Source organism: Danio rerio, chromosome 8 (genome assembly GCF_052040795.2).
Source record: "Danio rerio strain M-AB ecotype USA chromosome 8, GRCz13ab, whole genome shotgun sequence".
Lineage (NCBI taxonomy): Eukaryota > Metazoa > Chordata > Actinopteri > Cypriniformes > Danionidae > Danio > Danio rerio.
In genome coordinates, this window is record NC_141028.1 from 30,359,075 (window position 1) to 30,379,944 (window position 20,870).

The 20,870-nt window shown below is 36.4% G+C and overlaps 1 protein-coding gene across 10 annotated transcripts in view; it reads right to left on the minus strand.

Annotated features, from left to right (window-relative positions):
• Nucleotides 1-81: 81 nt before the first annotated feature.
• Nucleotides 82-20,870, minus strand: part of kdm5bb (lysine demethylase 5Bb) — a 36,582-nt gene continuing 15,793 nt past the window's right edge. For 7 of the 10 annotated variants that reach the window (XM_087263105.1, XM_087263103.1, XM_087263102.1 and 4 more), the window contains 13 exons: nt 18,582-18,763; nt 17,583-17,707; nt 16,841-16,991; nt 15,932-16,046; nt 13,579-13,949; nt 11,270-11,408; nt 11,004-11,183; nt 10,427-10,588; nt 8,775-9,251; nt 6,932-7,031; nt 6,682-6,842; nt 4,364-4,603; nt 82-991 (listed from right to left, as the gene is read on the minus strand). In XM_087263105.1, coding sequence (XP_087119231.1) covers nt 857-991; nt 4,364-4,603; nt 6,682-6,842; nt 6,932-7,031; nt 8,775-9,251; nt 10,427-10,588; nt 11,004-11,183; nt 11,270-11,408; nt 13,579-13,949; nt 15,932-16,046; nt 16,841-16,991; nt 17,583-17,707; nt 18,582-18,763 — 2,538 coding nt within the window. In that variant the 3' untranslated portion in view covers nt 82-856. The remainder of the gene's footprint in view (nt 992-4,363; nt 4,604-6,681; nt 6,843-6,931; nt 7,032-8,774; nt 9,252-10,426; nt 10,589-11,003; nt 11,184-11,269; nt 11,409-13,578; nt 13,950-15,931; nt 16,047-16,840; nt 16,992-17,582; nt 17,708-18,581; nt 18,764-20,870) is intronic. The other 3 variants (XM_087263100.1, XM_087263099.1, XM_087263098.1) reach the window with 2 other exon arrangements.

Consider the following 20,870-nt stretch of genomic DNA (forward strand, 5'->3'; position numbering starts at 1 on the left):
CTAGAAATAGGCTGGTCTGTGATCAATCCGATGCACCACAACAACAGAGGTGATTAAATAAAGAAGAGAAGAGGCTCTTACTGATATTAGAACAAAGAGTTTTATTCCACACTATAAATTGGGACTTTTTTTTTTTTTAACAAGCTAATCAAACCCCAAACCCCATCACCCCCACCCTCACCCTTCAGAACGGCTTGAGCAGGTTTTGTGGCAGTTCATTACACTCTTCTGTCTGCTACAAGTATGACGTGTGTATGTGTGTGTGTCCATTACATATCCTGAATATCTGACCACCATCTCTAAAAATCCCCAACACAACTGAGACCGCCGAAACCTCCAGAAACGTACAAACGACATTATTGCTCCGATAAATAAAACTAATCTACAAAAAAGGAAATAAAACGACACAACGGAGAAAATCCCAGATGCATGATGTGTACTGAAACGGCCATAGTTTCCAAAAAAATAATCTCTCTGTATTTATTCTTTATTGTATTTGGTGAAAACTGTCGGTTTGTCCTGTGCCGGGGCGTTTCCGGTCGTGCATGCAGAAGAGACGACCTTTCCAGAGCGTCACTCCTCCACGCCAGAAAACAACCCCAACACAAACCCCATGCACCGCTATATTCATTCAGCATTGAGCATATTTAGCATTGATTTAGACGATCACAAACAGTTCCACAGAAGGAGAAGATCTGTAAAAATACAAAAAAAGGTGACCAAAGAGTATCATTCAGGACAGAGTCCAACAAAAAGAGTAAAATAGCACCGTTGTTACAAAGGTCAGAGGTCATAGGTTAGGGAACGGGAGGGGTCAGTTACACATCCGAGAAAAGCGGAGGGGTGGGAGAACGTCTCACTTCCGGCGGTCCATGTGACTTGTGCTGCAGCTCACACACATGTAATCCTCCTCGGCTGCCAGTTCTGCTGAGACTCCCACACAAATCATATGAAACCAGCGGTTACAGCAATCACACTGCACCCAGTCCACCTGAAACACAGGAGGAACAAAAGTCACAAACACATTTCAGAGGGTATGCTGGGGTTTCCTACCAAATGTTATATTTTAGCAGACCTACACCGATAAAATTAGTACTGTATGAGCGAGATAGAGCTACGCCTGCGGTAACACACTAAACCAGGTCAGCCACAATAGCCAAGTGGTTAGTGGACATAGCCATAACAGACAATCTATCAGAGCACTCTACTTCACGATAGATGTTGATGGCTGATGCCTATTCTACATGCTGTTACGCCTGATTCACAGGAAGGTTCAGCGACAAAACGCTTGACAGAGGGTTTGTCTTAAGTTGGGGCTGACGCGATAGTCATAGTAGCATCAGTGAAATAGCAGCAATGAAAGTAGACAGCAATCGGCTACTGTCTGAGATGGTATATTTACATACATCGATCTGATTGGTTGACGCTTCCATTGAAGGTTTTGAAAAGTTTCGAATTTCCCAACTTCTGCAGTGATCAACGCCACTGAAGTGACGCTGATGGATCCACAATTGAGTTCGGCAATGCTTGACATCACCCATTCGAAGTGAATGGGAAGCGGTGACGCCGACACCCCATGGGAATGGGCCATTAGGGATGCAATGATTATAGATTTTGGTTGTATGACTATAGTCAGAGGAATAGTCACCGTTCACACGATTTATGTGCATTCATTCATTTCAAAACGCTACTAACTTCTTATATTTTAAAGTGTTATTTATTGCTGCTCAGTAACCAAATAATATGGCACAAAATAATATGAAAAAATAATAAAACAATAGTCCATTCTTTTTTGGACTTCATGTTGTATTTTTTGTCTTTGGAGTAGAAAAGTGTTTATTCCATACAAAGTATAAAATATGCATCCGCAAGCTGTATGCCAAGATTAGAAATAACCAACCTGCGCATTAAACGTGATGAATTAAAGCACAGTTAATAGTGAAATCGGTTAATCGCTGCATACCTACAGTTGATGTCAGAATTATTAAACCCAGGGGTTATTAGCCCCTGTTTATTTTTTCTCCGTTTATTTTTTTAAACATAATAGTTTTAATAACTCATTTCTAATAACTGATTTCTTTTATCTTTGCCATTATGACAGTAAAAATTATTTGAATATATATTTTTCAAGACACTTCTATACAGCTTAAAGTGACATTTAAAGGCTTAACTACGTTAATTAGGTTAACTAGGCAGGATAGGGTAATTAGGCAAGTTATTGTATAATGATGGTTTGTTAAAGAGGCTAAAAATGTTGACCTTAAAACATTTTAAAATAATTAAAAACTGTTTTTATTCTAGTCAAAATAAAACAAATAAGAAAAAATATCAGAAATACTGGGAAAATTTCCTTGCATAATTTGTGAAATATTTAAAAATGAGAAAGGGGGCTTATAATTCTGACTTCGACTGTACATGCTGTATCAGGCATAAACATGAGCCCCATGAGTGGCGAAACACATTAAACGCTCAGATGGCACTGCCCAACAGCCATCCATGAGCCTAGTGCATCTCAGCATTAAACTATAAAAATTACTTAAAAGAAACACAACTTAATTAGGTAAAACTCTGAGTTTAAACTGTAAATTCACTTTTACATTTCAAGCATTATAACAATATGGGTCTATTTTAAAGGTGGACTGAATAAAAACATCTGATGGGCTGAATGGACATTGAAATTAATTCTTTGCCAGTAGGTGGCACTTATGAAATTAGAAAAATATAGGCAAATTCCAAACAGGGGCGGCATGGTGGCTGAGTGGTTAGCACTATCACCTCACAGCAAGAACGTCGCTGAGCCAGTCGGCATTTCTGTATGGAGTTTGCATGTCCTCGCCGTATTCGACTCTGGGTGTCCTGTTTGCCCCACAGTCCATAGACATGCGCTATAGGTGAATTAGGGTAAACAAAATTGGCCAGTGTACAAGTGTGTGTGTAAATGAGTGTGTATGGTTGTTTCCCAGTACTGTGTTGCAGCTTAAAGAGTGTCTGCTGTGTAAAACATATGCCGGAATAGTTGGCGGTTCATTCCACTATGGCGACCCCTAATAAATAAGGGACTGAGCTGAAGGAAAATGAAGAAACGAATAAATTCGAAAATGTATTTGCGTCCCAAATGATAACCTATGCCATTGGTACTCAATCATGTTCCTGGAGATCGACCTTCCTGCAATGTTCAGCTCCAACCCTGATCAAACACACCTGAACCAGTTAATTAGGACCTAAATAGCACTTGATAATTACAGGCAGGTGTGTTTGATATGGGTTGCAACTGAAATCTGCAGGAATGTAGATCTCCAGGAACAAAGTTGGTCAAGCCTGCCCTATTTACTTGTGGTTAAGTTTGTCATCCCAAATGGAACACTAAGGCTACGTTCACACTGCAGGCAAATTTGGCCCAAATCGGATTTTTTTTTCCCCTCATGTGACACAGGTGATGACAGTGTGAACAGCCCAAACCGCATGGAATCTGATTTTTTCAGGTCAGATCTGTGCCACTTTCATATGTGGTCTTAAATCAGACACAGATCTGATGTTTTGCAATGTGACCGGTCATGTCGGATTTCATGTGACTTTTACATAATCTTTGAGCGACATGCGTCATTATTCTGTGCTGCAGACATCTACCCCTCAGCAGCACAATAGAATAGCACACAGGGAGATTACAGTACCACAGAAAGTTGGTTGTTCATGTTGAAAAAGATTTTGAAGGCATAACAGGTGCTTGTCAACTAATCTGGTTAACCATTGAGGCACGGGTTGATCGCGAAGCCGAAAAGCGTCGTGGGTGTTGTGGATAGGGGATTCGGGTGCAAAGGAGGAAGAACTCTCTCCGAGAGAAAAAAAGGGCAGATGCTCGAGCACCCAAACCGCCCTTCTGCATAGGTCTACTGTTTATAATGAAGTAAAATAAATGACTCCTCAAACGGAGATAAACCAAATCCGCCTTCACAGTTTAGTCTGCGGCTGCTTATTAACCTTTGATGAGTTCACTACACCGGTTATCAGATCGCCACGCACAGCGCTTGTCATAAATCACAAACGATCAGTTTTTTTTATTATCACAGGAGACTAATTTAAGGTCTCAAATGCCGAAATACACATTCGTAGTAGCAGAACAATCATTTACAGTTCATGAATTACACCACGGTTGTCTGTGAAAAGCGTAATAATCATATAAGCATGATCTGACAACGTGCTTACTCATGCAGCACACGTGTGTGTGCATAACTAGACATTTTGTGCTCTCCTTAATGCACTTTTGCGCATGCGGGTCAGTTTAGGACCATGATCTGTTCACACTGCAAATCTGATATTGGCCCTTCTAACAAAGGGAACAGAGTCTTTTTGTCCAGTCGCTCACCTCTTCTCCCTCAGGCTGGAGACAGCTCTCTGCAGGACACAGAGTCATGTCCTCCTCTGAGTCTTCTGACTGAGACATGTCTGACGCAGAGACTGACGCTGCTTTCCTCTCTCTCCGCTTCTCCACACCCATCATCCTCTGCTTCTTGCTTTTCAGCTTCGTCCCTCTTTCCCTGATATCCACCTCGTCTCGGTTCATTCGCCGCTTGGCTTTCTTTTCTGCTGAAGTGATTGCATCTGTCTGTAGAGGGCACGCAGTAGAATTAATACAAATACATTTCTTACAAAAGGTTATTTTAACCATGGTCAGTACTAGGGATGTCCAAATCCAATCACGTGATTGGAAATTGGGCCCGATCACGCTTTCAGGCAAAATCGGAATCGGATTTTACCTCCCGGTTAGGGCTCGAATATATATGTGTACATACAATCGAGTCCTATATATATATATACATATATATATTCTCTCATTATTGTTAACACATCTATAGTTACGCGATAGCACAGAGTTAGACCTCTTTCTTGACTTCACACAAAAACATCAATGCATGTGTCATGACATGACTTTGTTTTAGAGATGCTATTGTGTAAACACCAGCAAAGTAAAACACAGAAGCAGCTTGAAGCGGAAAGGGAGAGTATGTCTGCAGTCTGGAGGTGTTATAAAGTTGATGACGACAACATTGCCATAGCAAACTGCGAGATATGAAACTTGGGATTGCCTGCCAGGTATTTTAAGTTGTCTTGCTTTCTGATTTTATATTAGATATTTTAATATTTACTAATGCACTAAAGTCTAAAGGTGAAGACTTGATGTTAATTATTACTTGATTGTTCAAGCTACCTCACAGAAGTGTTTGTTAACAGTTACGGTAAATTAAATAAATTTTTTTTTTAAATTTCAGTAGAAACTCAAAATCAAATGACTCTGAGGCTAAAAAAAAAAACTGATCAGGACATCCCTAGTCAGTACTGTTGGTGTACTACTGAGGCCAAAAAGACTTTTTTAGATCTTTAATTAAGCAAAAATGGATCAAATTGGTAAAAAGTGACCATTTAAAATAGTATTTACAATTTTAACACACTGTTTTTTTAACTTTCTATTCATTAAGGAAATCTGAAAAATGCATTTCAGTTTCCAGAAATATATTATCACAACATCTGTTTTTAATATTGAATTCTGAAGGATTGTGTGACTTTACCTTAAGCTCTGCAAATTCTGAATTTATATATGCATTTTTTTGGTTATTTGAGATCAAACTATAATAGCCAGAGCGTATCCTAAAGCACACTTGAACAAATAAAGCTTTAAATAAACAGAAATAGTTCTTCTTTGCTGGCATCTGGCTACCTTTTTAGTCTTATTTTATTAATTACATTTCTTGCAGTGCAGGTTTAAATTTACAAGAAAAATGGTAGCAGTCAGAAACTCTTGTGCACTTTGGATGGGAATGGATGGTCTGTCAATATCGACTGCTCCTGACATCCTTTCACAGATACAGTTGTCATTTTAATTTATTTGCTTTGTGACATTCATCTTATGGTGTTGATAGTAAAATCTGTAAAATGAGTTTTCGTGAGACAAATAAAGCCAACAGATAAAATTCTAGTAGTCATAGTTATCATTTTGTATTTGCTCCTTTAATTCTCTGTACTTTTAAGGGGAAATCTAAATGTGACATTCTGAAAACAAATCAGAATTTCACAATATTTTGATCACGGTCATAAAGAAAATCATATGAAACAGAAACAAAGCAGGTTAACAAAATAATTAAGCAGTTTAGTTATTATTTCTGGATGCATTCTGTTTAATGTGCATTAAAGACCCTCAAATAAAAAGTATTAAACCAATCAGCTACAAAAAAAATGTTAAAGAAATTACATTACATTTTATGAACTACACATCCAATATAGCAAATGATTTAATGAAATAAAATAATAGAACTACTCAGTATGACCATATTTGTTGAAAATGATTCAAATCTAACCAGATAGCAGGCAAACTGGTTAAATTATGTAACCCATGCTTTATGAGATCTGAAAGCTGTTGCTGAGCTATTTTGCCATGGTTCTGGTTGCCATGGTAACAGCAGCCTCCCTTGATTGGTGGATTCAAGGCGGCTCTCCTTCATCTGAAATCCAGATATCCAACACTAAGCCTAATATTCCTATACACTTTTGCTCAACTCAGAACTCTTGGTCTGTTTGTGCTGAATTATTTAAACATTATCACTATTGGAGGGAATTTTTTGATTGTTCTTCTCAGTGTTTTAAGTTTAATGTAAATATCTAATCTGTTTCGAGGCTCTCAGTGTTTACCTCTGTCTGTGGTGGTGTGAGGTAGGACTTGTGTTCTGCGTGGGACGTGTTTGTGGTTGGCGGGCCAGACAGCAGAAGCCTGTAGAGCTGCTGGGTCTCAGGCAAAGAAACCTGCAGGACCAAACCCTCCACCATCAGCTCCTCCAGCTCTGGACTGAGACCTGAACACACACAGAGATTCAGCATAAAACAGCTGCGGTTTTAATATTACGCACAACAAGATTTCAGCAGATGTGAACAAGATACAGACCCTGGAGAGGAATACAGCGCTGTTCTGTGTAAAACACCGTCTGCTCCTGCCCTGAAACTGCCCAGTCCTGACACCGAGATGGAGAGCCACACAGCTGCAGCTACAACAAAAGTCAACAAGTTAATTATTTATAGTTAATATAAAAAAATAAAAACTAGTTTAATATTAGTAGATAATTAAACAACTTAACCATTAAATATTAAATATATTTTATATAAACCAGATTACAAATATAAGTTACAATATACCTATAAAAGAATAAACAGCAAAAATCAGTTCAAGGCACTCAAAAAAATGTGGAAAAAAAGATTTTCCCTTGACCAAAGAGCACAGAAACATTATTTAAGGTACCTAAGCACTTTTTGTTTGAGTTTGAATATATAAAAAAATATTAAATCCAAAACTGAACTAAATAAATAAATAAACTTTAATAAAAATTAAATATAATTTCTAAAAATGCTACCGTTTAATTAAATGAAATAATTTAATGCTAATAAAACACAATAATAAAAAATAAACAATTAAATAAAAAGTAAATAAATGCAAAAAATATATTAAATATCATCAAACATTATAACAAAATACCTTGAATATATTAAAAATGTGTATTAAAATCTAAAACAAAAATCACAAAATAAAAAATATTTAAAATACAAAAACTAATAATAAAACACAAAAAATAAATTTAAATTGAACTAAATGTAATTTTGGAACGTAACAAATACACAAATAAAAAAGTGAAAATTTTTAAATCATATTACAATATTATTAAATAGAAAATATCAAAGTCCATGTGAAAGCAAAAGTGCAATTTAATCAACTGAAGACAGGGGCGTCTGGCCTGCCACTGTGATTCTGGCCTGCCGTCTAAAGTTATAGTGCCATATAAAGTTATAGGTCAATCATGGATAATAAAATCAAGTAGCTACAAACATAAATCATATCAATAATCACTATTCAGTTCAATTCACTATTATGTGCAAAAATTAAATGACTCTGTCTAATTTTCAAGAAGAGCACACAGTTACCTCTTCTGTCATGTTTTCTGACTGACTTGAGATTGCTTTGCTTCCGACTCTCGCTATCCTGATGCATTTGCGCAGTTTCATCTTCTCAAGATCTCCTTTGATTAGGCCCATTATCAGATTTACTTGTGATTTTAAAAAATTTAAATATGCGTGGTTTGGTCATCTTTAATGAAAGTCTGACCACTTGCTGACTTGAGATGGCTTTGTCTCTGTCTTCCGCTATCCTGATCCATGGGCACAATTTCATCTTCTCAAGATCTCTTTTGATCAGGCTCATTGTCAGATTTACTCGTGGTTTTAAAATATGAAAATATGTGTGACTGCCCCTTTGCCATTTTTAAAAATTTAGGCTGGCCACTACGCCATTATTTTTGCTGCTCACTGCGCACGAAACAAACAATTACCAACCAATGAGAGTGATTGTGAACAAAGTCGAATGCCTGAAAATATTGGTGAGGGCCAATAGTTAAACGTGACTTTTGCTTTAACTTGCTCACAGTGACTACCATCATGTGTGTGTAGGTATTCACCATGCACAAGTTAATGCCTGTTCCATGTAAATAAAAACCAGAACGCAAAACACAAATATCTGACATTTTCCGGAACAGGATCCGGCTTAAATTAAGCACTGGTTAAAAGTACATCAACATACTAAAATAAAAGTCTGATCAATTTCTGGTTCACATGAACTTTAAATGACTTTCCTTTTAGATTAAAAGTCTAAATTAAATTTGATATAAAATAAATACAATTATAATACAGTTACAATAGAGTCTCCACTTCATCTCTACAAACACTGGGAAATCATCTCTAACCTTCCTGCTGTGGCCAGTGCTCCTGTAAAGGTTCTGTGAAGGTGAAGCTCCTCTGCCATCCTGAGAGGTTGACGAGAGCCCATAAGAGTCTATAACCTCTCGCACCCTCCGCTGCCAGCTCACACTGCGCTCGATCATATAACGTAAAGCATCGCCTTCAGGTAAGCGCACGCGGATCCGCTGCAGTGAAGACAGCAGGCTCCTGATCTTATCCAGAGGCGGTTTGGTCGACCTCAGGCATAATGGACAAAGCCACGCTTCAGGGTCCAGGGGGTCTGAGGGACCCCGCACACACACGCTGTGGAAAGCGTCCCGGCACAGCTCACACTGCAGCATGGCGCCCATGGCTGGTTTCTGACACACACACACTTTGAGCGAGGCGCAGTCGGCTGTGGGCAGGAGCTTGGATTCATTCGATGCACGCAGAGAGCAGAGTGACTCCAGCTCTTTTAAACGCACCTCAGCCAAAGTAAACATCTGAGAGAAACAGATACAAAACAAATCAAGCATATTATACTTGTCAAGTCAAGCAATGTTTCTCAACCATGTTCCTGGACCACCAGCTCTGCATATTTTCCATATCTCCTCAACCAAACACACCTGATTCAGATCATCAGCTCATAAGTAGAGATTGAAAGGCCTGTAATGGGTGTGGAAAAGGAGATCTCCAATGCAGTGCTGGTGGCCCTCCAGAAAACATAGATGAGAAACAAATTTATATAGCTTTTAACATAATAAAATAAGTAGAATTGCACAGTTGTCAACACTTTTATTTAAACATTCTTGTAAATTTGTAAAAAAAAAAAAAAAAAAGTGTAAATTCTTTAAAAGCAAGCAAAATAAAGAAACAAAGGAGAAAGAATGATTAAATGGTTGCCTAGCAACATAAAAAGCGCAGGGCACTCCTTTTTTTGCTTGTCAACAAAAAATGCAGTGCAGTGCACCTCGCGTTCTTAGAACGGAAAAGTGCGTTTGGTGTGATCGGCCCCTAGGAGAACTGTTTCTGTAACTAAGATGATTCTAGAACTAGTGTTGTCATGATTCTGGATTTTTTAACTTTGATATTTTAAGTAAAATAGTTATTACAATTTTCAGTACCATAGGAAAATATTGCAACAGTATTTATGCATGGCTTAATTAGCATATTTGGCTAAATAAAAAGCTGAAGCATGACAAGCATGTTGAACACAAATAAGACATCTTGAAGAAAGCTGAAAACCTTTAACCACTGTCATCCAAACAAGGAAAAGCAAACACTATAGAAGTCAATAGTTACAGGTTTTCAGCTTTCTTTAACATGTCTTATTTATGTTCAACATGTCTTGATGTCCAAAATATCATCTTTTGTGTTTAACAGAAGAAAAAACTCAACTAGTTTTGGAACAAGTCAAGAAAGAGTAAATGTTGAGAATTTTCAATTTTGTTTAAACTGTCCATTTAAAGATTTACTACTTTTCCTAACAGGCCTGTTGTTCAGATTTTCACATGTGCAGCCAAAATATTTGAGCTTACAGGAGTAATACAAAAAACCTGTTGTTTTTGCTGTTTTCCAATTCTAATTTTCAAAGAAACTATTAGCTAAGCCTAAAGTTAAAACATTATTGGAGACACGTTAACAGTCAGTAATAAACAAATGTGTAGAGTAAACTCACAGCAGATGCAGAGTCTTTACTGTCTGAAAGTGCTCTCTCGACGTCACTCATACTGTCCAGCTTCACAAACTTCTTCTTCCCTGATGACACACAGTCGCCCTTCATCTTTCTCATCTTCTTCTTTTTCAAAGAGCTGCCCATTTCCCATCGAGGACATAAGACCTACACAGGGAGATCAGACACATGAATCTATGTGTGATATCAACTCACATTTGCTAGATATTAAGACTAAATTGTGAGATATGTATAGTCATGAATGTAAGAAAAAAAGCCAGAATTAACTACTCATGACAATTTTAATTTGGCAAAAATTTACCAACTTTTAAATCACTGTGAAGACCAGACACATTTTTAAAGAGAATAAAGAGATGAAATTTCATTATTTTCCCTTTAAAGAGCTGAAACTTTACATTTAAAAAAAGAAATGCAAATCAGATGACATTTACACAACACAACATTCAACTAAAAACCTGTTATGCAATGTTTGTTGTTGTCATTTATTGCACGCAGTTGTTGCGTAAAGTGTAATTTTATAAACTCAGTATTTCCCATAAGCTTCATATATGTGGATTCTAACCTCCAGCAGCGTGAAGGGGGAGCTCTTGATTAGGAAGGTTTTAGCTGCCGTCTCCTTCCAGGACTGCACCTCTGATACCTGAACCTCCAGCTGGTCCAGGGGCTCCAGTCGCACAGGAATAGAATGAGCTCTCAGAACCATATCAGAGAGCGAGCTGAAAACCGGCACCTGACCTCCCACCTGACAGCACAAAGAAACCACCATCAACATTTATATCAACAGACACTAGAAATCTAATCTTCGACATTTAGTGTGTAGCACTCAACCTGTAAACTCTCTGCTTCTTGAAGCCATTCTTTAGCCCTGTTCACTGTGTCCTGTAGTAGGAGGCAGTTTGGTAGGTATGCAGGTACACCTTCCACCTGAGTCAACATGGAGCAGAGTGTCTCTAAACTCTCTGGAGGTCTAAATGAAAAAAGAAAACACATTTAATTTAATTCAGCACATTACACAAAGACTTTGTGATGCCTCCTGCAGGCTCCCAGCATGCACCACAGGAATTCTTTCAGGCTCGTTTAAAGACTGCTTTGCATTTCCAAGCCTCTATTTTTGTGATGAACTGATGTAAATGATGGTCTGTTGTGCAATAGGAAGTGGTCCTTTAATCCAATCAGGAAGGGGTTATTTAAATCTAAGGGCTTTTGTTTGATATAAAAATCCCTATACATGTTGATATCAACTGGGATGAGATTTTAATGCCAACTAGCTTGATAAAATCATTAAGGTGTGTAACATTAGGGGCCAATCACAACGGACGTGTTTTTATGTTCCAACAATGCGAGGCGCACCAAAAAAACAAGAGCGGTGCGCTCTTTATGCCGCTAGGCAACAACTGAATTAACTGCCTATTGTGCGCAAGTGTTGCTGTTGATTTGTGTATAATTGTAATATTTAATAATATTGTGATATTCAAGATTCTCCTCTATCTTCAAAAGTGTCCATAGCTGTCCTGACAACACAAACACTGCTGTCACCTCAACGGAAACACCGCCTCCTCTCTTTTGATTGGAAAATGAAAAAGATGCAACTGACGTAACAAAATTTTTCTGTGAGTGCGCAACGGCAAAAATGTGAGTCACAGCTGGGCATAGGCCGGTATAAGATTGTGATGGTATGATAACCTTGGATACAAATATCATGGTTTCACAGTTTCACGGTATTGTGATTACTGCTTTAAAATATATTATTTTTATATATACTTCTGGGTATAAAAACTACATTTTTTCTCCTTTGAAAACAATATATTCTATTTTTTGAAAGATTTAAAATATGTTAAAACAGTAAACATGTCAGGCTGAATAATGAAAATAAATCATTGACTTCTGCTGTCTTCATTAGTTTCAAAAACACAGATTTCTTTACCATTTAAAATGGCATCTTTGGATATCTTTTCTGCTCTTGTACTAAAAAACAAAACAAAAAATAAAATAGAATAAAAATAAATCTTACACATACCTTAGGAATAGTACTGCAGAAAATCTTGGCGATTTTAAAACCTTTACTTTTCCAAACCATGATATACCTTGAAAACGATTATCGTCCCATACCTAAGTGCAGCAGGCGGTTAAAACGCAAGGCACGTATGGTGCATAAGCAGCCCGCAAAAGGCTTGCGGCAGTTACTAAATCATTCAAGAAAGTCGCCTCTCAACACGTGTGATTGGCCTCTTAGTGTTGCCATCAAGTAAAGCTATTACAGATATGTTTCAATAAGTGAAATAGGGGTGAAATGTGACAAAACCTACATACTAGAATAAATAAACAAATACAATAGAAATGCGGTTTGGGAAATAAAGGAAAATAAGCTTAAATTGGATTACAAAAATGACAAAGTAACTAAAAATTTTTATACAAAAAGGATGCAGCAATTATTGAAATGGGCAAAATCTACAATATAAGAATAATTATATGCTTTATACAAATTGTCACCATTATCTAAGGTAAAAATAATGAAAAGTACATAAATGAGCAATAAACACAACATTTAAAGTTAATTCACACCATGTTGTAAAGCGTTTTAAATATTCAAATAAGACAGTGTATTCAGTGTTATTATAACTTGATATCATTTGTAACTTGAAGAATAGGCAACTATATTGTACTCTGTGCTATTTAAATATCCGTGACCTTTTTTTCACAATAGCAAGGATTTTAAATAATACATTTTTATTTTAATATTTAATTTAGATTTCTTTATTTACATTTTATTCATTTCATTTTCATTCACTTTTAATAATAAATTAGACCACTTAATAGACCAAATGTTTAATAAATTACGAAAGAATATCTTTCAAAATATTATTTAAAACATTTATATAGATGCTCTTACACTATAATTGCATTTTTAAAAACAAAAGTGTATAACTGGCATACTATATCAGGCAGGGGTTTCCTTAACCCTATCTTTTATTTATTTACATGATTATTTTTAAGATGTATTTTCAGAAGGCTTGCCTTTATTGTGATACGTCAGTTTAGAAATATCCCATCACCCCTAAATATCAGTTAAAACATAAGACCATTTTTTTTTGAGGTTTGTGTGCATATATTTCATCTTCGCTCAGTGCTGCCCTCACCTGGCCTTCAGCAGAGCCTGCGCATTCTCCTCCAGCTCCTCTGAGACGGTAAGCAGCTCCTGCAATCGAGCCATCATGCGTTCTATGGAGGGATGAGGCGTCAGTCCAACCCCTCGGTCGATCAGCCTCCGCATGCTCTCCAGAGAGAGACCGCAGGGGTTTGCTACGGGATCCTCTGCTTGGTGAACTCCGGTGAGCCATCGAGCCTGTTCCAGACGCTCCCGTAGCAGCGGCAGCTCCGGAAGAAACACATCGAACTGAGAGCCTTCCTCCAGCAAAGACTCGATCTCGCTCACTGCATCTGCGCTCACTTCATCAGATAGAAGCTTCTCACTGTGCTGCTGGAAATCCTCTATGCTGTTAAGCAGCTCCTGAGAGAGAGAGGGGAGTTAATAGACTATTATATTAGCTGTTTAGAAATGATGAACTGTGCCTCAGTCGAGTGAGGCTACATTTACACTAATGTGTTTTCATTTTAACACAGTCTTTTAAAAATAAAATGATCCACGTCCATAGCGGTTTCAGAGAAGATCTCCATCCACACTACTCAAATTAAGGCTTCATTCACACTGCAGGCAAATGTGCCTAAAATTAGATTTTCTTGTCCATGTGAGTCCTGTCTGTTTTACTTAGGACATCACAAATCACATAGAATCTTCTTTTTTTTGTTGCTCTTTTTAATTTAATTTGACAGCAAAGGCTTTTATATGATCCTGTTTTCTGAAGAGAACTAAACTTAAATTAGAAAATCTAACAAATTTTTTTATACAAAATTTCATTCATTTTCCTTCAGCTTAGTCTCTGTTTCAGAGGTCACCACAGCAAAATGAACCACTAACTATTCCAGCATTTTTTTTACACAGCAGATGCAGCAGATAGTTTGATAACAAGCAGGAAATGTTTTTGGGCAATGACATGACCACATTGAAATGGTCTATACAAATTTTTATATTATGGTCTTAAATTAAACAACATTAGTCTAATACAAAATAAAAATAAATGTAAAATAAATTAAAATAAGAAAATGTGACAATACTATATACAGAATTTTATATATTATAATATTAATCGACATTTGTCTAGTGTTGAATGGTTATACAAAAAAAATTATAAAATCACACTGAAGTTAGGAGCAAATATAACTTTTTTTTTATCTGAACGCAATAAAAATTTGCATATTTATATTAGGGCTGAACGATATTGGAAAAATCTGACATTGCGATATTTAGTTTTTTTTCAATATATATTGCAATATACTATGTTATATGTGGAAATCAATTTTGGTCACACATTATTTTAAGGTTCAGTTCTTGCTCTTAGCTAACCATATTGACTTTTGCTTTAATAAACTCCTAATTTGCTCCTTATTAATAGTTATTGAGGTAGTTTAGGTATTGAGTTAGGAATATAAAATTAGATCATGTAGAACAAGTGCTTTATGCGTGCTAAAAAGCAGCCAATATCTCAAAAACATGCATGCTAATAAGCAACTAGTTATAAGCAAAAATTGGTCCCTTAGGTGTTAACGAATGTATTAATGATTGACTGGAATTGACCTGATTCTGTAGGTGAGTGAATCATGCATGCCATGTAATAAATAAACTACAAGCATAGATAAATGCAACAAAGCAAAGATAAAAGTGAAATAAATAGTGCATGCATTATAGATTTGTATATGTAAATGTAAAAACTACACTGCAGTCGACTCAACATTGTATATCTTTGCGATGTGACTATTGCAGATGCACACATTGTGATATCAAAGCTGAAACGATATATTGTGCAGCCCTAATGTATACAATTGATAAATGAAACAAATAATAATGCAATTTGTTATAAACATAATGGGTCTAGTATGTAAAATTAAGTAAATGAGCATTAAGTTAAATTGAATTTTCAATTCAAAAAAGTTGAACTTTTTCAAAGCAAGTGTGTTTGTTTTACTACAGTCTGCAAGGTCCGATTAGAAAAGCTATGACAATGCTATGTTTGAGAATCAATATCTCGGGAGTATTATGGATGACAGACTTAAACAGCAAAAAATCTGCATTACAAAATGAAAACACACTGATGTATACATAGCCTAAGATGCTGATAATCTTTCTTCAGAATGAGTGTGTGTGTTTTTGATAGTGTGCAAGAACAGGTTTTTCTATAATGAAAAGGGTATGACATAGTTGTACTATATTATTGTGGTTTAGGAGGACATGTCTGATGTCCTTATGTCCTTGTAATTAAAAAGCTATATTATATAAATATAAAAAGAGCATTTTTTACTGTATAAAAATTTAATTACGCCTATGGAGAGTCCCTGAAAACCACCAATATTAATAAGCGTGTGTGTATGTGTCACCTTGAGAAGCGGTGCTTGTGTCAGGCTGCAGGGGAGGTTATAAAGCTGGCGGACGAATGATCTCATTTCCTCCACTGTGAGCTGATTAGGAGATTTAGCCTTGCCTGTGCGGTACCTGCAGACAGATGACAACAGACAGACGTAAACAAATGCATGACAGAATAACATACAATTCACAAGCCACATGCGTTTCGGCTAAACCCAACCACTGTGTGCTGAAAAAACAAAAACAACAACCAGGCTGAAAATTCCCCTTAAATGGACATCAGCATGGAAAAAACACAGTGATTTCAAATATTTGTATAGTGAGTGTGTAAAGGGTTGTGTGTGTGTGTGTATAAACTGGCGTCTTTGAGAGCAGCAATGTGCCTCACTTATTTGTCTGTGCCTATAGCATTGCAATGTTGAAAAGTCTTGATAAGTGAGGTTTTGTTAGGAGACTGATCTGAAACGATGCTTTGAATTAAGGATTAATTCAATGTTACAAAAAAGTTATATTTCATTTAATCAGTGTTTTTTTTTTACATTCTATGCTGGTAAATAAATCTGTTGTAAACAAATCAAGGATCATTTCAAAATAAGTTTCACTGTGTTTTTTCCAACAACATTAAAAAGCTAGTGGCAACTGTTGTAGGCCTGTACAAGTTGTAGACCTGATCTAATGGCCTCTGAAAATTCAGCTTTGCCATCACAGGAACAAATCACATTTATAATATATTAAAATACTTATTTAATTTTGTTATAATATTTCATAACATAATATTTAACTGATCTGATAAAGCAGCCTTAAAACCGAAAAAAAAAAAAAAAACAGTACAGAAGAGTAACCGTAGATTGTTTGAGCAAGATACATTATAGTCTGTATGCTGTTTTGAGTGCGAGTGTGTGAAAGTGTGTCTGTGTGTGTACCTGGTCTGCCGCTTGCCATTTAGCAGTTGCTGGGCAACAGACGAGCATTTCTCAGCATCTTGAGTAACCAGCCTCAGCTGACGTAACAGGTCATTCTCTGGGAACGACTGCTCATTGGACTCCTCCAGAAGTGTGCGAAACACAGTGACATCTACAAATAAAGACAGACAGACAGAGAGGAAGCAGAAGTGAAACACGACATAGTACTCACAAACGCATTTAACTCCAGTGATGTAACATTTATTGACTAAAACAGAATATTATGTGCAATAAAGGGCATTAATCGTAAAGGTAAACATGTAAAGTTATTCACTTATTCTTTTAAGTAAAATATTTTTCCATCTTTAGAAAATCATCCAGATGATTTAACATTTAACCACTAAATTAACCAGAAGTTCGAACTTACTGAGAAGTTTTTTTGTTTGGTTTTTCATTCCCTTTGTATCTCCATTCCAACATCAATTGTAATATCAAATCTTTATCAGAACATATCTTATATAAACTATACAGTTAATTAACAAAAGACATTTCTTTTAAGACTAATACATTTAGGTATTACTTTCTATAAATCTTGTAAACATGCCTCTGAATATAACTGTTGTCTATCTATATTAGTCATGATGGTGGTTCTTCTTGTGTATAAAACATGGCAATAATGATATTGAAACCACATATATTGAATTGGATTCTTCTTAGCAGAGATGGGAGTATCAGTTCAGGAAATCTCTAAAATGAAACTCACTGCGTTTCTTGTCTAGCTTTGCTTCCATGACCTCTGTCACTCTTGAGGCCCAATCATCGTAATACTCTGCCCTCTGCCGCACAGCGTTCATCATCGGGTAAAGGTCATCCAGTGTGAAACGATAACTGTGAGGTTGAGCATTACACTAAGTGAAACTTCACAGCACTCACTTAACCTTTGTGTGTCAGTATATTATTTCAATACTTTTTATCCAGCATCAGCCCTGATAAAAGCTAAAATTGTGTTTATTTTAAGAGTTTTAACCCTAAAAGCTACAGTTTGTTTAAATAATGCCACTGTTTTTATTTATTTTATTTTTTTTTACATACCAATTACTTGGCATTTGCACATTAAAACAATATTAACATTCATGTCAGCACACTCACATAATTAGAATGAAGTTTTAACTAATTTGGACAGAATGTTTAAATTTTATTTAAAATAATAAATATATTTTGTCTAAATGCATGTTGTTTGTATTAATGTGACAGTACACCCAAAAATGAAAATGTCCACACCATTTACTCATACTCAAGTGGTTTGAAGCATTTATACATTCTTCTTCTGTTGAACACAAAAGAAAACATTCTGAAAAATGTTGAATGAAGCAGTCATTGACATCCATAGTAGCAACAAATAATATAAGAGAGGTCAATGGCTGTTTTTACCCTTATTCTTCAGCAGATCTTATTCTGTGTTCAACAGAAGAAAGCAAACAGGTTTGAAACAAGAGGAGGGTGAGTAAATGATGGCAGAATTTTCATTTGTGGGTGAACTATCCATAGCACATCTAAAATATTACAGACACTTAAATTAAGAACAAAAATGTCTAAAAGAAATCACAAGGGTTGTGTTTTTTTTTCCAAAGCCTCTGCCAATAACAACAAGACTTTATATTTGAATCTTGGTGACACATTTAAAAAAATATTTCCCTAAATTATGACCAATGATGAAGAAAACTCATATAGGGCAATCTCTGAACGAGGGGTGGAGACGTACTTGAGAGTGTAGTTGGAGATAGGGCAGGAGCAGAGGTCGTGGGTGTGGTACAGACACACCTGGACTCCTGGTCTGCAGGGACAGGTGAGAGCAGACAGGTAACAGGTGGTGCGACACTTCACACACTGTCTCTCATCATCTGCCAGCAAGTCATATTGAAACAACTCGCACTGGGCCACCCCCTACACACAGACAGACAGAGAGAGAAAGAGTTGAAAGGATTATTTGGAAACAAACAGAACAAAAAAATCTGTTTGTGTTGTGAAAAATGGCAAAAAAGTAAGCATTACTAGCATTTTTTGTAAAATTACCTATTTTTTTTACCACAATGACATTACAATAAATTACAATCCATTACAGATTTTTTTTTACCGCAATTTTCATTCAGTGTTCCCAATCTTAAATCAACATAAACAATTAAAATGATTAGTTCATTAGATCAAACAACATTACAATGACTAGAATTTAAATACCAACTGACCCAGCAGGGACTCTAACCAGCAACCTTCTTGCTGTGAGGAGACAGTGCGAACCACTCAGCCACCGTGTTGCCTTATGGTATTTTATTATATATATATAAATATAAACCCGAAAGAATAATTTCTTTTTATCTACACTTTCCTTTATATAAATACACCCTGACAATAGCTTACAACCTTCCTCCTTCAGAGAACCATCCGTCTAGATCTGCTACAAAAAAAAAAAAGTGATAATTTCATCTTCTGTGGCCTCGGATTGAGTCGTCTGTTCATCACGTGAAAGACATAGCCAATCATATGCCGTAAGAGCCAGAAAAATATTTGATCTAACAATTTCTTGTGTCCTCAGGTTTGAGTCACTAGTCGCTTTTTGGAGTGTTTCCACTGGCACGTTGGGTAAGCAGCATAGCAAGCGTTTTCAGTTTATTCATATAATAGTTGAGCGTAAAGCCTCATGCAGTGCATTATGCTATTGAAAGTGGCACAGAGAAAGCGTTGAGAGCATCAGAAAGGTTGGGCATTTCTTAACTTTATGCAAATGTAAAGTAAAAAACACCAGGCGGCAACCAATTGCTGTGAAAAGTAGGCAATGCAAGATGTTGATGTATGTTTACAAATGTTTGCTGATATGAGTGCTCAAAGACTATAGAATACACAAGACATGTCACTCGTATAGTTTTGAATGGGGAAAAGTGTAAAGGCCAATGTGGCGAATGAAACCCTGCCTTTTAGTGAGCCAATCATCGATCGCTATAGATGGACGATACGCCAGGGCAGGGGCACGAACAAGACATCAGTTTCTGCAGATTTTGTCTGATTCGAACATTAATAAATTAATCTAAACAGACAGTTATTGTTTAATTGTATTGGTGATTCACAATATGAAATATAATCATAAGCTTGCCAAGCAATTTTGGAGAATCTGATGTTTCCCCATTCAAACAAAATGCCCGAGCATGCCTGAGAGCAGAGGTGGGTAGTAACAAGTTACATTTACTTCGTTACATTTACTTGAGAAAAATTATTGGGTGATGTGTACTTTGAGTACATTTAAACATGTGTACTTTTACTCTTACTCAAGTACATTATTAAAGAAAGATCAGTCCTCTTACTTCGCTACATTTGGCGGCGTTACTCCGTTACTGTCAAATGATAATAAATATGATCCAGTCACTTTTAAGATTGTTTCTTTTACTTCTACTTGAGTAAAAATTAATGCAAGTATTTGTACTTTTACTCCAGTATAGATTTTGGGTGATCTACCCACCTGTGCCCGAAAAGCATTTAAAGATGGCCACCGAGTGAAATGACTTGCCTCAAAGGGACTTTTCTGTGCTGAAATCACTTCGAGAATGTATTTGTTCACACTTTGTTTACACAACCATTTGTGATTATTCATTGATAATTTCTTTGAAGCAGCCATTAGACAATGCACATGTGATCAATTATGGTAAATGTGCAAATCTACCTGATTAAAACAGGCGTACTCAGTCCTAAATTTGACATGCAACAAAGAAATGGCTTTGTAGCATTGCCAGCAGCACTGAACACAAATTGGATGCTGTAGTGGAAATGCACCGGTCAGGCTGTCACATGACAAACAAACGACTCAAAAACCCAAAGACTTCAAGAGGTGAACTAATCATTGGTCCTTCCAGCTCAGACTGTGCATTGGTGTGCTAATCATAGACAAAAGATCCAGGTAAATGTATAAACAAATGATTATTTTCTCTTTCTCATAGCATTCTAGTCATGACTTGTTTGTAGTGAAGGTTTGGGCTAGTTGTAAATGTTTGGTTTGGAAGAAACT